Below are 19,582 nucleotides of genomic sequence, written 5' to 3'. Positions count from 1 at the left end.
TGTGTATTTAATATGTGGCATGTGGCATGTTTCTATAGCATGTGTGGCATATATGTGATACGTGGTATGCATGTGGCCTGGGATATGATGTGTGGAATGGTGTGATCACAGAGTGTGAATGGGTGTGAGGTACGGGGCCATGTGTGTGTGGTGTCGGGTATGAGGTGAGTCATCTGTGACATGAGGAAGGAAAGAGATTTAGCCTCTCTCATTCCCACTTCTGGCTTCTCTGCTCAGCCTGGGATCTGTGTGTACCTTCACTCATGCAGTGAGACTCAGGCTAGGACCCAAGGAGTCACATCCTGAAAGTGACAAAGCCACCATCCCGGGAAGGGAGAGCTTGGGCTCTGCACTCCCCATCAAGGTAAAACCAGACTTGCCTCATTTTCTCAGCTGCTGAGAGCCCTGTGACCTGGGAGCTCAGCTTCAGGAATGCCAACAAGGAGAGGACAGAGTCCTATAAGTGGTCAAGACCCACTGCGTATAAGCAGGCAGTAGGTAGGGGAAAGCCCATATTCTTAAGCCTCTTCCCAAACCCAGATGGTCATTTGATGGGCAGAACACGGAAGATACAGAATTCCCATGTATTTATCTTCTCCAGTTCACAATGGGCTCAGCCCCATGCCTGATGTAACCCTGATAAAATCTGGACTCATGTGGTGCGTCAAGAACTATTATGACCAAGAAGCCCAATGCAATCCCATTCCTTATTCCCTATCTTAGCACCATTAAAGGAGACTCAGATCTATGGACCCCAGCAGGACTTATTAAAATCCCATTCATACTACTTCCTTCTTTCCCTGCAGCTGTGTGGGTGTGACTCTCCTCAACCCCCTGAAAAATCTCCTCTTTGGCTCCCCGTCCGTGAAATTCTCCTCTGCTCTTCCTACCTCTTCGAGCACTTTAATATGTAGATCAACTTGGCCTTTCTGCCTACAAGAAGGAACCATTTTTTATAGGGGTTGGGATAGGCTGGCAATTTCAGAATCCTCTTTGTGGGAGAGGAATGTCAGGGAATAGCACCACATTAAGAATCTTGGATCCTGGTGCACTGAACTGTGTGGCCTATATGAATTGCATGTTCTCCCTGGGACTCTCTTTCCACAGCTGGTTAAGGCAACCATTATGCTAGCAACTCACTGCTTCACAGAATTAAAATCTGCTAGAGAGCCAGGCTCATACCCAGACAAAGCTTTAGGAGAAAAGAACAGAACATTGATGAGTTACCTGTCCATTAATAAGGCAGTGCCCATGGTAGTGCTGTGCAGGACAGCAGCCTTGACCAGAACTGATGGAGAGCTGCAGAGATGCCACTGGAAACACAAATTGGAAGTCAGTGCCAGCATTTTAATACCTTTCTATAGTACTGAGTTGGGGTTTGGGGAAGGCTGCAGGGTTTACAGGTGACATTCCTTCATTACCTAGGACAGAGAAGGAGGATTCACACAGAATCTCTCTCTCTCTCTCTCTCTCTCTCTCTCTCTCTCTGTCTTTCTCTGTCTTTGTCGCTCGCTCTCTCTCGCTCTCTCTCTCTCTCTCTCTCTCTCTCTCACACACACACACACACACACACACACACACACACACGATGTTCTTGTTTCACCTTTCTATACCCACCCTCAACTTTTCTGAATCTCATTTTCCTCACTTGTAAAATGAAGGTAACAACTGCATAAAACTACGCCTTTAGAACCAGACTTTGGAACCTGTTCTTCCTTTTCTTACTAGATGTCAGACCTCAGACAAATAATTCAACCACTCTAGGTCAGTTAGCCATTACTGCAAAACAAGCTACTTCAAAACTTAATGGCTTAAAACAACAATCTGTTATTATTTCTCATGAGTCTATGAGTAGCCTGGGTGGTTCTGCTGATGTGAGCCAGACTTGGCTGATCTTTGCTGAGGTCACTCATGCATCTACGGTCATCTGGCAGATCAGCTGGGGGCTGGCTGGTCTAGGATGGCCTTGGCTGGGATAACTTGGCTCTGCTCCACATGGTCTCTCATCCTCCAGGATAGCCCAGGCTTATTCTCATGATGGTGTTTATTTCCAGGAGAGTGAGTGAAAACACACCTGGGCTTTTTCAATCCTGTGCCTGCATTAAGTTTTCTGCCATCCCATTGACCAAAGAGTCATTTGACTGAACTTGGGGTCAGAATGGAAGAGGCCTGTAAAGTTACAGGACAAATGGCTAGATCACAGGGAGGCAAGTACTAAGTGTTGTCAATGTAGTCAATCTACCACACCCATTGAGCTGAGTTTCCTTGTTTTCTTTTAATTGAGGCAAAATTCACATAACATAAAATTAACCTTTTTTTTTTTTTTTTTTTTTGACACAGAGTCTCAGTCTATCACCCAAGCTGGAGTGCAGTGGTGAGATCTTGGCTCACTGCAACCTCTGGCTCCTGGGTTCAAGCAACTCTCGTGCCTCACCTCCCAAATAGCTGGGATTACAGGCGCCCACCACCACACCCAGCTAATTTTTGTATTTTTAGTAGAGATGGGGTTTCACCATGTTGGCCAGACTGGTCTCAAACTCCTGACCTCAGATGACCCACCTACCTTAGCCCCACAAAGTGCTGGGATTACTGGCATGAGCCACCGCGCCCAACCAAATTAACTATTTTAAAGTGAAAAATTCAGTGGCATCTGGTACATTCACCATGTTATGTAATCACCACCTTTAGCCAAGTCCGAAACATTTTAGTTACCGCAAAACAAAACCTCACATTATTAAGCAGGTACTCCTCATCTCTCCCTCCATTCTCTCCAGCCCCTGACAACCACCAATCTGTTCACTGTCTTTATTGATTTACCTATTCCGGATATTTTTGTAAATAGAATATGTGACCTGTGTCTGGCTTGACTTAACATAATATTTTTGAGTTTTAGTCATGTTGTAGCATACATGAGCACTTCGTTCCTTTTTATGGCTGAATAATATTCCTTTGTATAAATGTGGCACAATTTGCTTATTCATCCATTTGTTGCTGAATATATGGGTGTTTTCATGCTTTGGTTATTGTGAATGATACTGTGATAATATTGATGCACAAATATTTGTTTGAGTAACTGTTTTCAATTCCTTTGGGTCTATACCCCCCAAAAGAGTCGAATTGCCGGGTCATATGACAATTTTATGTATAACATTTTGAGGAACTCGGTTTCCCTTATTTTCAAAATGGATTACTTTGTGGAGATGCTGAGAGTCTTAGAGAGTGCATGTGAAGCGTCTTGCACAGAGTGTAACTTCAATAAATGGTTTATATATCTATTCTTTTGTTCCTTCATTCAATAACCATTTATTGAGCCCAGGATCAGGAATTATGTGAGACGCTAGATAGATATGTGGATATAGAAGATATAAAATATCTATAAAACATATGCCTATATTTTTATAGACATATAAATATATCCCCAGGGTCCCTTCCAGCTCAGACTTACAATGGTTTCCTCCTTGGCTCTCGTCTGGTGTGTCCTTCACAAACAGAAGACAAAAGGCTCTCTCTCCCTCCCTCCCTCCCTGAGTCCCCAGGAGGCTACTGGCTTCATTGCTCCCCACCTGAATCAGTTCAGACCACCTATTTCAGATCTGTCGGCTCTTATAAATGTAGCCACACACCCACAAAGTGAGATAAAATGGCAATGTGATTAGTGTGTGTGTGAGTGCGAATGCTCATGTGTCCCTGTCTCATTGCTTTTGTAAAGATTAATACATCAGAGCAAGCACTTACGAAAGGAAGAATAAAAAACAACAACCAGGTCCCATTCTCCAGACATTCAATAACCACATGTCACCCACATGGTAAGCAATAAAATAAAAATATATGCTTAGCAGAGGCAATATAAATATGATGTATATTTTGAAGTTGGATAACAGAACAGTGGCATAAAAATAATACCCAGTGGCAAATTCAGGAAAGAGACCTTTTAAAAACACAGCATTTCTTTGGGCTGCCATTCCTAAAATATCGCAGCGTCTCAAGCAATAAAGCAGGGCTTGGTTAAATCTGACAGGAGCACCTCATGTAATGAGGGCTTTGAAATTCTTGCCAGCATCCCGGTGCCAAGGCAGCATCTATTTCCCCTCCACCTGCTACTACCCTATTCCCAAGAACTGCCCCCTCTGCAATCTACTGGTTCCAACCCCTTTGCCTGTCTCAATAATCCTTTACTTTTCTTTCTTTTCTTTTTTAAGACAGAGTCGTGCTCTGTCACCCAGGCTGGAGTGCAACGGCATGACCTTGGCTCACTGCAACCTGTGCCTCCCAGGTTCAAGCAATTCTCCTGCCTCAGCTTCCTGAGTGGCTGGGATTACAGGTGTGTGCCACCACATGCAGCTGATTTTTGTATTTTTAGTAGAGACGGGATTTCTCCATGTTGGCCAGGCTGATCTTGAACTCCTGACCGCAAGTGATCTGCCTGCCTCGGCCTTCCAAAGTGCTGGGATTACAGGCGTGAGCCACCTCACTGGGTCTCAACAATGCCCAACTTTTTAAAACTTTTTCACAGACATTGTGCCATTCAACTTTTACAACCTACCTCTGAGGTTGAGAGGACAGGTATCATTATTGCCATTTTATAGATAAGAAAGTAGAGTCCACATAAGTGGTCTGAAACCTAGGACTGGATGGCTACCTACCTGCCCCTCCACCCCAGAAATAAAAGTCTTCCCTGTCTTAGAAACTGTCATTTTCTGCTCACACGTGTGCATGTGCACACACACACACACACACACACACACACACAATCACTAAAAAGATCTCTGCACAAAACCGACACCTCCCTCTGTGGGCCAGCATAAATCTAGATTCCTAGCTACTATTTGTTTAGGGAATACAAACCAATTTTTTGTACCAACCAAACAAAATATAATTAGAAAGGTAAATCTGGGAGTGCATTGTAAACATGAAAATATATCAACGATAGAGAATATGCACTTCTTAAAACACACACCTTTTGCAAGTCTTAGTTACTGAGATTCTAACCGGAAAATAGAAGTCTGAAAATTTGTGTAATTTACCTAAGGCCTTGAAGAAATGAGATCTCCAGGACTGGAATGCATATTGTTGCTGCAGAGGAAAGAACCACCACTTACGTGTTTCTAAGTAAATCACTTGACCTCTCTGAGTTTTCATTTCCCCATGATGGAGAGGGTAGAAGGAGATGATCGCTAAGCTGCTTTTTAGCTGTGAAATGCTGTAATTTTATCTCTAGAGAAAAGGCAAATGTTGCTCAGGGAAAGCCCTATGTTGCTCACAGAGGGGTCAGTAAAACTGTCTCCGGTGGAACCCTAACCTCTAATGCATTCCTGTTAGTGGGGAAAGTCTATTTTAGGAGCAAGAAGACAGGGCACCAGTCCTGTATCAGCCACTAACTCACTGTGTTCCCTTGAGCTTCTCCTCAGCTAAATGAGAAATTTGGACTTGATGAATATAAGCAATAAATGTCACCTCAAGTGCCACTCTGACCAATATAGATAGTGGCTACCTGAGAGTGAGATGTTGGGGAAAAAAATGTGAATCTGCCTCCAACTGAAGAAGAAAAAGTGCCGGGATCGATGACCGACGTCTGCCACCTGCGAGGGCTGCAGGCAGGGGACGTGGCCTTTGCCATCCCAGGGGTAGATGCTCTCTAAGGCCTCTTCTTGCTTGAACTAATCCCCTGTGAGTAGCACACAGAAAACCAGGGGATTCAGAGTCACCGATGGACTGGAAGAAGAACTTGGCTCGTTCAACTGTTTTTATATTATCCATGGCTCGGGTTTGAATAATCTGTCCCCTGATACCACTGTATTTTAGAAATTGCTACCTAAGGCAAATTCTCCACTTTTAAACTCATTTCCTGAGTCGGTCTTTTTAAGCCCCACATTAAATATTGATCTGCCCTGGAGAGATCTAATTTATTTAGTAGAGACATGTTTGACTCCACCAGAACTGTCAAACTCAAAAACGGGGCCATACCCCTCCTGAAGCAATAACCATCGAGGATAGTGACAGACAAGCCAAGGGCACCAGAACCAGCAGTGTTCCACTCTCAGAGTCTCGGGGACAGGGCTTGTCTCTGTTCTCACACAGGTAGCCCTCTTGCCCCAGACTGTTGGAACCTCTCTAAAAACCTTTCCCAGGAGGCTGGGTTTTTTTTTCTTTTTTTTTTTTTGAAAGTCACGTTGCTGGCCAGACTCTCCATCTGCCGCCCCAAGGCCTGTGGGCCCACAAGGGAGAACCCATGAAACCTCTTCTGTTTTTTCCCAACGAGCTGTTTCTGGGGCTATCGTGACCAAGCTCTGACCTTCAGACTCTGCAGCCCCTCCCTCAAGTCCTGATTCTGGCCCAGGAACAGGGACCCTGGTTCTAAACCTCAGCCCCACTGAGCTTTGGCTTGATTGCCTTGCTAATTGACAACATGCTGGCTGTTTCCTAAAAGAATCCCCCTGTTTGCACTTATTAGACTCCAAAGGGGAGTGGAGGGAGGGAAGAGAGAGAGAGAGGAGAGAGAGAGAGAGAGAGAAAGAGAGAGAGAGAGAGAGATTGGACCTGCCCCAGCCTGGGGAGAAGTATCCTCATGCCCCACACAGCCAGCTCAGCATATACAGTGGATGGGAAGATTTGAGGTCCTGAACTAACCTTGCCCTTAGATCTGGCTTCCTCCACTTCTTACACACAGAATCACCTGCACCCATCACCCTACACTCTGGGTTGATCCAGCATAATTTCACTCCATGATCTGGGCTTCCAATTATAAATGCCAGCTCTCTTCTGGGTCTCTGGCAACATCTGTTCGAGGCCCAGCAAACAAGAATCCCCAAGGCCAGGAACACAGCCTATCTTCTTGGGTTAGGGAACTGAATTATAATTAAAAATCTCAGTGTATTATCCTACCCTACCTGCATTCCCTCTGTTAATTCACCCAAGTGTCCTTTGAGGCCAGTAGCATCCTTATCCCCATGAGTGATATGGGGAAATCGAGGCTCCAAGTTTGTAGCCACTGACCACATATGGCTAATCAAAATGAAATAAAACTTACAATTAAGTTTCTAAATCCCACTAGCTACATTTGAAATGCTCAATAGCCACACGTGCCTGGTGGCGGCCGTATTGACAGTGCTGAATTACAGAACATCCTTATCATTGCAAAAAGTCCTATGGAACAACACTGCAAGGGGTACAGTGACATCCTTGTGCCATGTAGAAACTGAGTAGCAGAGCTGGTACTTCAGCTAGAGCAGTTTGTCTATCCATGACCCTTTTCTGCTGTTGAAAGGACACCGAAAGGAAAGGGTTGAGATGGGCAAGAGATCAACAAAGAAATCTCACTCTTAGAGTGAAGCCTTTTGGAGGGCTTATCTGAAAAGCTTAAGACCTTTTGACCACCTCCTGGTCCCATGATAGCTGTCACCAGCACCATGGGCTACCTGGTCACAATGCTGCCATTTGCTCCATCAGCGATCTCTTCCAGCCCTAGAGAGGCTTGGAATTTGATCTCCTGGTGGCAGTTCTATCTCTTATCTCCCTGATGAAGGGGAGTCAAGCACACATTTGGGTACAAAAGAATGTCTTGCACACGCTGCCAAGCTCCTGAGACCTCTTGGAGATGGTGAAGGTCAATCAAGGTCATTGATCTGCAGTTTTGATCTATTTATCATTTATGACATGCCTTTTATGGCCCAGTCTCTAATTCAGGCACTTTTTACATGTACAACCTAGATAGTTTCAGGACCCCATGTGGCTCCAGAATGTCCATGAACTAAAAACTAAAAATAATTTAAAATAATCCCAATATTTGTATCTCTCAAAATTAAATGGGACTTGAATGATAAATCATAGCATCATTTCTTTTTCTCACTGTATATTTGAACTTACACTTTAAACAGTTTTATTTATTGCTATTGTTGTTTTGAGACAGAGTCTTACTCTGTTACCCAGGCTGGAGTGCAGTGGTGCCATGTCAGCTCACTGCAGCCTCCACCTCCAGAGTTCAAGTGATTTTTGGGCCTCAGCCTCCCAAGCAGTTGATTCTCAGCTAATTTTTTTGTATTTTTAGTAGGGATGGGGTTTTGCCGTGCTGCTCAGGCTGGTCTCAAACTCCTGGCTTCAGGTGATCCACTTGCCTCAGCCTCTTCAAGTGCTGGGATTACAGGCATGAGCCACCACACCCAGCCAATACGTTGTTCTTTTTATTGCCAAATAACATTCCATTGCATAAATATACCACATTTCATCAGTTGGTGGACATTTGAGTTGTTTTGCCCTGATCATTCACACACAAGTTTTTATGTGGAGATGTGTTATTATTTGTACTGGGTATATACTTACGAGCGGAATTGCTGGATCATACGATAACTCTGTTTAACATGTTGAGAAACTGCCGAACTGTTTTCCAAGATGTCTGCACCATTTTACATTCCCATCAACAATGGGTTCCCATTTCTCTCTATCATCACCAACACTTGCTATTGTCCAGTCTTTTGATAATGGCCATATTAGTGGGAGTAAAATTGTATTGCATTGTGGTTTTGACTTACATTTCCCTAGCATCTAAGGTTCCTGAGTATCTTTTTGTGTGCTTGCTGATCATTTGTCTATTTTCTTGGGAGAAATGTCTATTCAGATCCTTTGCTAGCTTTTCAGTGGAGTTATCTTTTTATTAAGTTGTAAAAGGTATTTCTCTTTTTTTAGGATGCAAGTCTCTTGCCATGCGAATGATTTGTAAATATCTTCTTCCATTCGGTGGGTTGCCATTTTCACTTTCTTAATGGTACCATTTGCAGAACAAAAGTTTTTCATCTTGATGAAGTCCAGTTCACCTGTGTTTTTCTGGTTGCTTGTTCCCGGTCATAGTTTATGTCATATCTAAGATCTGCTCCTGTGCTTTCTTCTAAGATTTTAGAATTCTAGCTCTTATAAACATCACTGCTTAAGGCCTTCTTCCCCCTAATCCATTGGCCTCCCCTCATCTCTCCCATACCTCTGCTGTCCAACCCCGTTACCAGGATTCATTCCCAACTACACACTGAAAAGACTTCTCTCTGAAAATCTGAGCTTGCCGGGTTTTCTATCTTATTTTTCTCCTTCGCCTTATTTCCTTCTAGTTATGTCTATTTTCTTTTTCCCATGAATAAATCTTAGCCCTTTCTGAAGAAAGACCCTTAGCTTCCCCCTCTTTAGTTCTGCATCAAAAAAGTCTAGAAGTTGGGGTGGCTGTGTTAGATGACTGAGCATAGACGATTACAATCTCTTATATTTCCTTTTAGCACTGTCGTACATGCCTTATCTCAATTACCTCTTGAACGAGCCTGGGAAGTTAGCCCCACAAATCCCAATTTGCAAATGGGGAAACAGAGGTCTTGGCGTGACAGAGATAATGTTTGTCAGATAAAGGATCACATCTTACCTAAGAAGCTACAGAGTTAGAATCTGAACTTGGGCCTTCTGACCACTGGCGCAGTGCACTGCCACAAAATGCTGCCTTTGCCCAGAGATTTCCACTCAGTTGCTCTCAAAGGTCATATTGATAAACGCCACTCACACAAACAGGCCCAGATGACACCACCACTTCCTATTCTATTCAACAAATGTTCCCTGAGAAGCTACTTCTTGCTGGGCATTCATTGTGAGCCACATTCACTTCTGAAGCAGCCAAAAGAAGGAGACTAGGAGAGGAGATGGACAAACCCTTGTGTGCCTCTTTGCCTTCTCACCTCTAAGTCTGGAAGAGTTACATCATCTGCTGCATGAGCCACACCCAATAAATCTGGTCATGGGAAAGTCACTCTAGAGTGACACCTGGTGAGTGTCAAAACACAGGCCCAGGGCTCACTGCTCTTAGCTCTGGGTGGAAGAGTCCAATCAAGAGGCACAGCTCTGCATGTGGAATGAAGCCGATTCCCAGATCCAAACGCTTGCTTCCCAGCCACGCTGCCTAGCCGTGCTCCTCCCTGAGCACTTTCTTCTTCCCATCACTGAGTGTCAATTAAATAGACAAGGCTAAAGTTGTGCCAACTAGGTGAGTTCCCTCCCCTAGCCACACACTTGTTCGCTTTCCTGCATCTCAGCCACCTTGCTGCTCACCCCAGAATCCCAGCTTGCAGCAAACACAGGACTTGGGGTCCCAGGGAGGACTCCCTTGTCTGCCAGGGGTTTTCATAAGATAAAGCCATATGTCTAGGATCTCAGAAGCCCTCTCTGACTGCTGTTGGTGCTTATGGGGAGCAAGCAGAGCCTTGCAGCTTGTAGAAAACCTTTCAGAACAATGGCTATTGGCACAGAGAAAACCATCTGTTATTTTTGTCTTCTATTTGTCTTAGAATTTCAGGAAAGTGAGCAGTTGGGCTGCTCAACTTTAGTGTTCACAGTTGGGAGCAGAAGAGATAAAATGAGGAGCTCTGGCTTCCAAAGCTGCAAAGCAAAACTGTCTCTTCTTGTTTTCTTTTTGTTTTGGTTTGGTTTTTTGAAACAGGGTCTTGCTCTGTTGGCCAGACTGGAGTGCAGTGGCATGATCACAGCTCGCTCTAGCCTCAGACTCCTTGGGCTCAAGTGATCCTCCTGCCTCAGCCTTCCAAGTAGCTAGAACTACAGACATATACCACCACACCCAGCTAATTTTTTTTTAGGGATAGGGTCTCACTGTGTTGCCCAGGCTGGCCTCAAACTCCTGGCCTCAAGCGAACCTCCCACCTTGGTCTCCTAAAACACTGGGATTACAGGCATAAACCACACCCGGCCTCTTCTTGGCTCTTTCATCCACCATGAGCTTCCTCTCTCCTCCAATTAGGACTAAGGTTGCAGCTGTGAGTTGTGACCTAATGAGGAATCCCAGGGGTACCCAGAAGGATCTCAAAAGTAGCTCAGAAAAGGTCTCACTCTCAAATTTTCTTGCTAGCTTGTGGTGGAAGGCAAAGATCCGAGAGAGGGGAGAAGAAATGGACACAAAGACAAGCTCTTCCAGCTGCAGAATGAACAGGCCAACCCCTCTGGCTAAAAATGACAGCAGGGATGCACTGAGCTGGCATGTACGGCCTCCACCATCTTCATTTCCTGCCTTGAGCTCCTGTGGTTTGCCCCACCCACAGCCTCACCTGAATCACCCCCATGGTGTGTATTATGCCTAGTGCAGGTGACCGACCATCCCTGCTTGCCCAGGACTGAGAGAGATCCTCGCATGAGGAACTTTCAGTTTTAAAACTAGAACAATCCCAGTTAAACTGGAACAAGTTGGTTACCCTGGATGGTGGTAACTGATTGCATCTCTAAGAGTGACTGCCTATTTTAATGACCAAGGTGTTGCAAAGTCTCCCTGGCACCCTTTGGGTCATCTCAAGCCTCTGACTCCAAAGGTGAAGCCTGAGCATCAGACAGATGAAGGTGAAGCAACTGAAGGCAGTGGGTCTGTACCCACAGTACTAAGGTGTAGCTGCACCTAGTCCCAGCCCATCTCCCCAGTTCCCAGACCTAACTCCATGGTCCCCGCAGCCACATGACAGCCACCCGCACTGCACAATGCAGCTCAGCCATGCCATCTCCCAGAGCATTCTTCTTCTTGGCCCTCGGTAGCAATGGTATAGAAAAGACAAGTCTGAGGATGTGGCAGCTGGGGTTGGTTACCACCAGCCTCACTAATGGAACCTTGATCTTCTTCGGATATTGGGTACCTGAAGTGTCCAGGCTCAGGAGCAGAGTTGTGGCAATTGCTTTCCTCTTTGCTCATAATTGGTTTAGGGTGGGCAAGTAACCGAGGTATGGCCAAAGAAATGTCGATGTCAATGGAAATCTGATGGGGCCAAACTCATCCCTCTATAAAGAGCCTGCTCCTGAGATAACTAACCAAGCTCCTGTGATAATAGCACTAATCTATTACTATACAAAGGCCCCGCCTCCCAACGCTGTTAAATTTGCAATCAAATTTCAACATGAGAGGCTGGGCACAGTGGTTCATGCCTGTAATCCCAGCACTTTGGGAGGCTGAGGCGGGTGGATCACCTGAGGTCAGGAGTTCGAGACCAGCCTGACCAACATGGCAAACCCTGTCTCTACTAAAAATACAAAAATTAGCCAGGTATGGTGGTGGGCGCCCGTAATCCCAGCTACTTGGGAGGCTGAAGCAGGGGAATCTCTTGAATCTGATAGGCAGAGGCTGCGGTGAGCCAAGATTGTGCCAGTATACTCCATCCTGGGCAACCGAACAAGACTCTGTCTCAAAAAAAAAAAAAAAAAAAAAAAAAAAATTCAATATGTGTTTTGGAAGGGACATTCAAACCACAGCAGTACTTACCTTCAAAGGGCCAACCATGGTGCCTGGACTATATTATATTCTTGATAATGCTAAGCTTTCATATTAGTAATAATATTAATTCTGTCTCCATGGTTCGAACATGGAAATCAGTTTCCCTACTTCCTAGTCCCATCTCAGAATGTGTCCCAGCATCAGTTACTGCAGCTTAGTGAGTTCCACCCACAGAGTCCTCATAAGCTCTGTCATTCCGGTTGGCTAGTCTGCAGTCTAAATGGAAAGGAAGTAGAGGTGGAAAGAGGCGGCAAAGTGAGATGTGACAGTCTAACAGTGAAGGCAGGCAGACCACACAGATGAGGTTTAGAATACTAAAATCAGAGCAATCTGGGTAGCGTTAGTGCATGGACCAGCAGTCCGACCCCTCGGGGGCTTCCTGTGTTACGTCATGTGTATCAGCTGACCATGTGTTAAGTCTCAAATCATGAGAGCCTTGAATCATTCAGAAAAAGGTGAATCTTTTCAACACAATCAGTTTAAGAATAAACTGCGAGAAAAAAGGTATACAGTGAGCAATCTTACCATTACAAACAGGAAACCGGTTCAAGTGGAAGGTACAGGCAACTGACTTAGTACTGGCCTGCCTCCCTCCTTGAGCATGCTGGATAAATGGAATTTCACCAAAACAACATATTGAAGTCTTTTTGCCTCTCAGCAAGGTGTTATTTAGGCAGAAGGAAAGCAATGAAAATGAGGAAAGGAAAGCAGGTGGGTGGGGACTTGGGGTTTGTCCTTCCATTAAAAAAAAAAAAAATCTTCTACTTGGTGCTTGGCTAGTGCCACCCCCGAGGCTCAGTCAGCCTGGCTCTTCTTGGTGGCACGGGGGGCATCGCGGCCCCTGTCCAGCAGCAGATCCTCCAGCCGCTTGCAGTGCTCCCGGAGCTGTTTCTCGCGCGGCAGCAGGAAGGTGAGGACCTTGTTACGTACGATGCCACGGTCCTCCTCCTCCCGGAGCCGCTGCTTCACGCGAGCCGCCTGCTCCTCCTGCTGCACCAGGGCTCCATTCATCTCGCAGAAGGCATCTTCGAGGTAATGGATGGACTTCAATGCCTCTTTCTTAAAGTCCTCCAGCTCGCGTTGCACCCCGGTCACCTTCTGCTGCAGGATCTCCAAGTCGGCTGGTGGTGGGAGGCAGGTGGACCATGACTGGGACAGGGAAAAGTCTCCAGACTGAAGGCCGCTCTCTACCATTTTCTTCCCCTGGAGGGTATTCACCGTCATGAGAATGGACCCAGCCTGATAGAGGGGTTCCATTGTCTCTCTACTATGTTGGACAAAGACAGGGAGCCTAGAGGCCAACCAGGTCAATAAATGGTTTTGGCTAGAGACACGATCTTTCGGAGCAGAGAAACCCTAGAATTGTGACATCAGGGCCTCCCAGCCAACCAGAAGGAAAGCCACAATCCATTCATTTGCATATTGTAGCCTCCCGGGTTGGTTACCTAGAGCTTTGTCTGTTTATCTGACAAGGGGTCTGCATGGTCTTGGACTGGCCTCTGGGCTTTAGTACCTCGCTAGTAAAACAAAGACATCGTAAGAGATGGTACCTAATCCCACTTGGAGCTCTAAAATGCTAAAAAAGTTATCTCTTATTCCAAATCCAGACTCTTACAATGATGCCAGAATTCTAGATAATCTTAGAAATTTTCAGAAATGTACTTAGATGTTGATGTATGGTCCACAGCAATGACCGATTCCGTAGGTGCAGGGTAAAAATGGGCTAGTCATATTTATTCAATAAATACTTACTGAGTTCTCATTACACACTGGAATCAGGAAACAAGTATGAGCAAGAGGGTATGGTCCCCCAGCATTCCTGAATGTTGACAACTATGAGAAAAAACACATAGAAGTGTAAATCTTGTACTTTTTACCTGATAATGAGAACAAAGGAAAATGCTCCTAGCTAATCTACATTTGGTAGAGTCGGGAACAAACCTTCATCTTGCACATCTCTCTTGCCCAGACCCCTCTCCTGGGCTCCAAGTCTAAATGTCTCCCCAGCAATGGGCCTCCAATTCAAGCCATCCAAACCTGAATCGGTGATCTCTTCCCCCAAACCAGTATCTGTTCGGGTGCTGCCATCGGATTAATGATAGCAACCCAGAAGGATACCCACACCAGAGCCCACATAAGACACCTGGTGCTGTGATGCTACTATTTGTCCCCTCTCAAACTCATGTTGCAATTTAATTGCCATTGTAACAGGATTACGAGGCAGGACCTTTAAGAGATGATTAGGCTGCCCTTTAAGAGATGAATGGATTAAAGCTGTTGTCTTGGGAGCAGGTTCCTTAAAAGTGGATAGGTTCAGCCCCCTTGTGTGTCTCTCTCACCCTCTTTTCCCTTCTACCATGTGGTGTCTTCTGCTGTGGAATGACACAGCATGAAGGCCCTTGCAAGATGCCAGTGTTTTGATTTTGAATTTCCTCGCCTCCAGAACTGTAAGGAAATACATTTCTGTTCATTATAAATTACCCAGCCTCAGGTATTTGGCTACAGCAGCACACAATAGACTAAGAAACCTAGGATCAACCTAGATCCTTCCATGTCAAAGTGGCTCTAAGTCCTAGTCAATCTACCATCGCCAAGCACTCTAGCACCAAACCACTTGGGTCAAAGTCCCAGCTCTACTTACAAGCTACGTACCTTTGGCAGATTGTATCATTTCCCTGAGTCTCAATTTTCTTATTTATAAAGCATAAATACTAATTCAGTAGTGTGCAGTTCTATGGGGAAAAGTAAATAAAACTAATTTATGTTAATAGTTGTTGCCAATTTCCATAGTGTAAATACCATGGCCCATTTCAAGCTACCAACATGATGTCACTGGGAAGAGATGCATAAAATCAGCTCTCCTGAGCCTGTGCAAGCTGACTCTATCATCCGCTCTCCTGAGCCTGTGCAAGCCCACTGTAGCCCCACAGGGCCCATGATGAGGGCAGCTCTTTCCTCCGAGATGCAGATTGCCCTATCTAGGGTACCTTGCAGTAGGCATTGGAGAGGGCATTTTGCAGGGAGGTTCATGGCTAAACTAAGGTGGAATTTTCTGGGAAATTTTGTGGGGTTTTTTAGCATAATAAAGTATCAAGCACTAAGGCAAAATTTTAAATGGCAAGATAAAAAAGCAACTTCAATTATTGAGACAGAATGGCAGAGCATTTTTCTAGGAGTCAGGAGATCTGGAGACTGGAATTGCTGTGTGACCCTAGGTCAATCACCTTCCCTCTCAGAACCTAGTTCTTCTACGAGATGTGATAAGGCAGGATATGGTTGTTCTGAGGTCTTTGATGTTAAACCTCTCTTGAGGCACTTAAAATCTTCTCCCTCTTTTTGTGACTTAGGGCTTCGTCTTTCCAGGTCCCCGATGGCACAATAAACTCCATGAGTCCAGGGATCATGAGTTTCTCACCCTGTGTACCCTCAAGCATCCTGCTTGGTGCCCTGCACATAACAACACTCAGAGAACCAGATGAAATAGAATTTTTCACAAGTGACTACCAAATCCCAGGCACCCCTGGCTTTCCCGCTGACATGATGACACCTACTGGTCTTAGCAAAAACAGCAATCTCTTGATTCCACTACCTAAGAGCTAGATGGGGATTGAGGAGCTGATAAAAACAGCGTGTGGTCTTGTAGTGTATTTAATTAAAGGAATGTGTGCATGTTGGGCACATAATAGGTTCTCAATAAATATTTTTGAATCAGCAAAAGGACAGTCTCTGTCATTCTCTGAGTGCTTTTCTGTTTCTCTCTCTCTCTCTCTTATTTTCTGCCTCTTTGTTTCTGTCTCCCACAGGGAATGGTGTAAGTCATAACCAGAGCTGTGAAAGAAAAGTAGCAAAAGTCACATGGAATAGCAATTTTTCCATTTCCCTCATGCTTTTTAATGGCCTTGTAGTCTGCTTCTCAGAACCAGAAGGGGGGACAGTGTTTCCACCAGAGCCCAGCAGAGGCTAGAAGCAAGTGAGTGCTGTCAACAGGAGACCTCATGGGGGCCTCCCGAGCCTTCAGGCAGCATCCTCAACAGGGCAACTTGATGTCTTGATGTGCACATTCTGAATGTTCTCCTCCTGGAAATTTCGTCATCAAGGACTATGCCTTCTTCACAAAATTTCCTTCCATTTATACTAGGAAAGTAGGAAAGCCAATCACTTTGTCCCCTTAAAGGTATCAAGAAAAAGGAGTTCTAACATCTCTGGGCAAGACAGCTCTGGGCCTTGAACCCACTGTCAGATGGTTTCTCTGTCCCTGGTCTGTTTTCAGTGGTTCACAGCCTCCTCATGTCTCAGGATGATGGGGGAACAAGAGGGAAAACTTAGCCCCACAGAGATGACAGTCCTGCCCTTGAGAATCAGATTAAACCTGAATGGGATGGGAATCAGTGGTGGCCATGTTCTAATAGCTCCCAGGTTGGGCATCACTGGGTCTGAGCACCATTCCTGTGGGTCCCTGCTCATGATTTGCCAGTGAAAGCCAGATGGTTTCCCCAGGAACCCACCCTGTTATATGCCTTCATCTGTCTCTGCAAACGAAATGAGCTTTTGGGGACCGGGAAAAAGGGGCATGGCACAGAGGCGCTCCACATACCTTTTTTAAAGTGAGGAAGATGCTCAGAAGCTAGAAGCTCCTCACATCCCATGGGTTAGAACCACATCCCTGGGCCACTTCAAACTATACCACTGACTGGAGGGGTAGGGCTCCTAGGGTTGGCTGAGACCAATCACAGGTCCCTTCTTGGGACTGGGGCTGGGTCAGGCCTCCCTGAAACACAAGCCTGTCAATTCCAGAACCAAACTGGGGGCTCTGTTCTCAAGCAAGAGAGGGAGAGGATGGGCAACCAACTGTGTCTTCCACAAAGAGTAATTTAAAAAAATTCTTCCTAAAGAAAAGACTCGGTAAAAGAACCATGCAAAATCCTCCAAAATGAACTACTAATGTGAGCTTGTTGGGAAACAGTCTTCTGGGAGTCTCTTAAAACTAACTGGCCTATCTCTTCCCATCCCCAAGGGAAAAAAATTATGAAAAAACACCCAAGAACTCAGAGCAACCTCTCCAAACCCCAAAGAGCATGTGATTGGATATTTCTAAAGGAGAGAGGACAACTGTTGGCCCTATGTAGCCACTCTTTTGCCAGAATCCCTTGACCCTGTGCCTCCTATGGCCTGGGCAAGGATACTGCAATATAATGAGTGTCTTCTCAGATGCGCCCATAAAATATCTTCCCATCCATCCATCCATCCAACCATCCATCCATCCATCCATTTCATTCATCTACCCATCTACCCAGCAATCCAGCCAGCCTTCCACCCATCTATCCACCTATCCATACAGCCAGCCTTCCACCTGTCCATTTATTCATCCATCTATCCATCCATCCCTCCATCCATCTATACACCTATCCAGCTATCCAGCCAGGCTTCCATCCATCTATCCATCCAGCCAGGCTTCCACCTGCCCATTGATCCATCCATCCATCCAACCATCCATCCATCCACTTATACTGAGCCAGGCAACTGAAATTCAAGAGAACAAACAAGATGGAAAAAACTCCTCTCTCAAGCGGGCAGCATTTTGACAAAAGGAAACCAGTAAAGTAAGCAGTCAACAAATAAGATGATTTGGGCTGATGCTAAATCTCTGAAGGAATAAGCAGTGGAAGGTGACAGCCTGTCAGGTGGGGGTGGGCTCAGGGAGGGCCTTTGTAGGGGTTAGGGGGTGGGTGGCATTTGGGGAAAGATAGGAAGAAGGAGGAGACCTGGGGATAAAATTCAGGGAGGAAGTGCCAGTGGAAAGGCCTGGGGCAGGGAGGGGCTGGAAGAGCCCAGAGGAGGCCGGTGTGGCTGGCAGGCTGGGAAGCAGAGGGAGGAGGAAAGGAGCGGGGTGCGCAGGGCTGGATCATGCCGTGACCTAGCTGGGGGAAGGTGGGGTGGTATCCCCACTGTTACGAGGGCTATCCAGGGCTGCTCCAGCTGCGCAGCCTCTACCTCTGCAGCTGGTATTCCAGTCAGGGGAATGGGGACAAGGCTGGGATTGGGGCTGGGGACCAGGGTCAAGAACAAAACTTGGTGCTGTTCACCATGATTAATTAACCCAGCACCAGAGCCCCAAGGCGCGGTGCTAAAAATACCTGCTCCCTCTGAGATGCGGCAGCTGCCACCCAGCAACTTTCACCCACACCATTTGTCATAATTTGACACTGCTAAGGAGTGTCCACAGGGCTGTGTGTCTGCAAGAATCGGACTCGTCGGCAGCCCCCCAGCCAGCTGGTCCTCGGAAACCATCCATGCCTCTGCCCTACCTTAACTCTCCTCCCATCCCCAGCCCAGCCGATGTGCCTGCCACCTGCCACTGCCTGCCGGTTCGCAGCTCCTCCTGGAACCGAGCGGACCGCCCCCAGAGGTGGGAGCCAAAGCTTCCTCGAGAGCAGGAGGAGCGCATCACTGGATGCCATGTTTCACACACTGCAACTCTGCAACTCGGATTAGAGCCATCCATCAGAGGCCCTGCCAGCCCAGGACGGCACTTTAATTAAAATATGTAAAACATCCTGGTGGGAGTGGAGCTGAAGACACAGGAGCAGACCTTGGACAGAAGCTGGCCCTTCTCCAGCCTTGGAGGGCTAGGACTGTGCCAGGAAGAGCCTCCCAAGCAGTCTGGGGGAGTGGTGATGTCTGATATGCACCATCAGCCACTCCACTCAGCACAGAACTTAGCCAGGGCAAGAACATCTGCATGAAAGAAAGCCACACCAGGTCCCCGGGCCAGAACGGTGACCCTAAGAGCATGTTGGCAAGGACTTGGCATCACATTAGTTGTCAGTCTTAGGGGTTGGAATGTTCTATTCTCACTCTCCATTTTCTGAAAGGACACATTGTGAAGCGGATACCTGGACATGTATACAAACTACTCAGCAAATCCATTTCCATTTCCCAGACCAATCAACTCCCCAAGTTCACTCTTTGTTCAGACGTTGCTTTCTATGTTGAGAGGAAGAGTGGCAGAGGCTGCATTGCTTAGGGCAGGGATGAGACAACTTTTTGGCACAGTTTGCCCAAAATCAGAAAAAAATGTCTAGGCCAGTGTTTTCAATCCAACTTTTAAAAAATCATGAGATGCAATATTTAAAAATAGTTTTAAGCATGCTTTCCATTTTTTCCCCCTATCATCATTAAAGGACTTTGTGATTGTTACTGAAACATCAGAACCTGAGCAGGTCTGGTGTGCTGCAGTCTTACTCTGAACATTGAATATATTGAACTGAATATATTGAATACGTCTCACTCTGGCCTGCA

At 46.0% G+C, this 19,582-nt stretch overlaps 1 protein-coding gene across 1 annotated transcript; it reads right to left on the bottom strand.

The window, feature by feature from the left end:
- Positions 1 to 12,757: 12,757 nt before the first annotated feature.
- CCDC182 (coiled-coil domain containing 182) lies at positions 12,758 to 13,569 on the bottom strand. Its single transcript, XM_010341952.2, has one exon. It carries the CDS (start codon positions 13,538 to 13,540, stop codon positions 13,079 to 13,081), a length of 462 nt encoding a protein of 153 aa, XP_010340254.1. The 5' UTR covers positions 13,541 to 13,569; the 3' UTR covers positions 12,758 to 13,078.
- Between the last annotated feature and the right edge of the window lie 6,013 nt (positions 13,570 to 19,582).

The sequence above is a fragment of the Saimiri boliviensis genome, chromosome 17, assembly GCF_048565385.1.
Source record: "Saimiri boliviensis isolate mSaiBol1 chromosome 17, mSaiBol1.pri, whole genome shotgun sequence".
Classification (NCBI taxonomy): domain Eukaryota; kingdom Metazoa; phylum Chordata; class Mammalia; order Primates; family Cebidae; genus Saimiri; species Saimiri boliviensis.
This window is presented reverse-complemented; position numbering and strand designations above follow the sequence as displayed.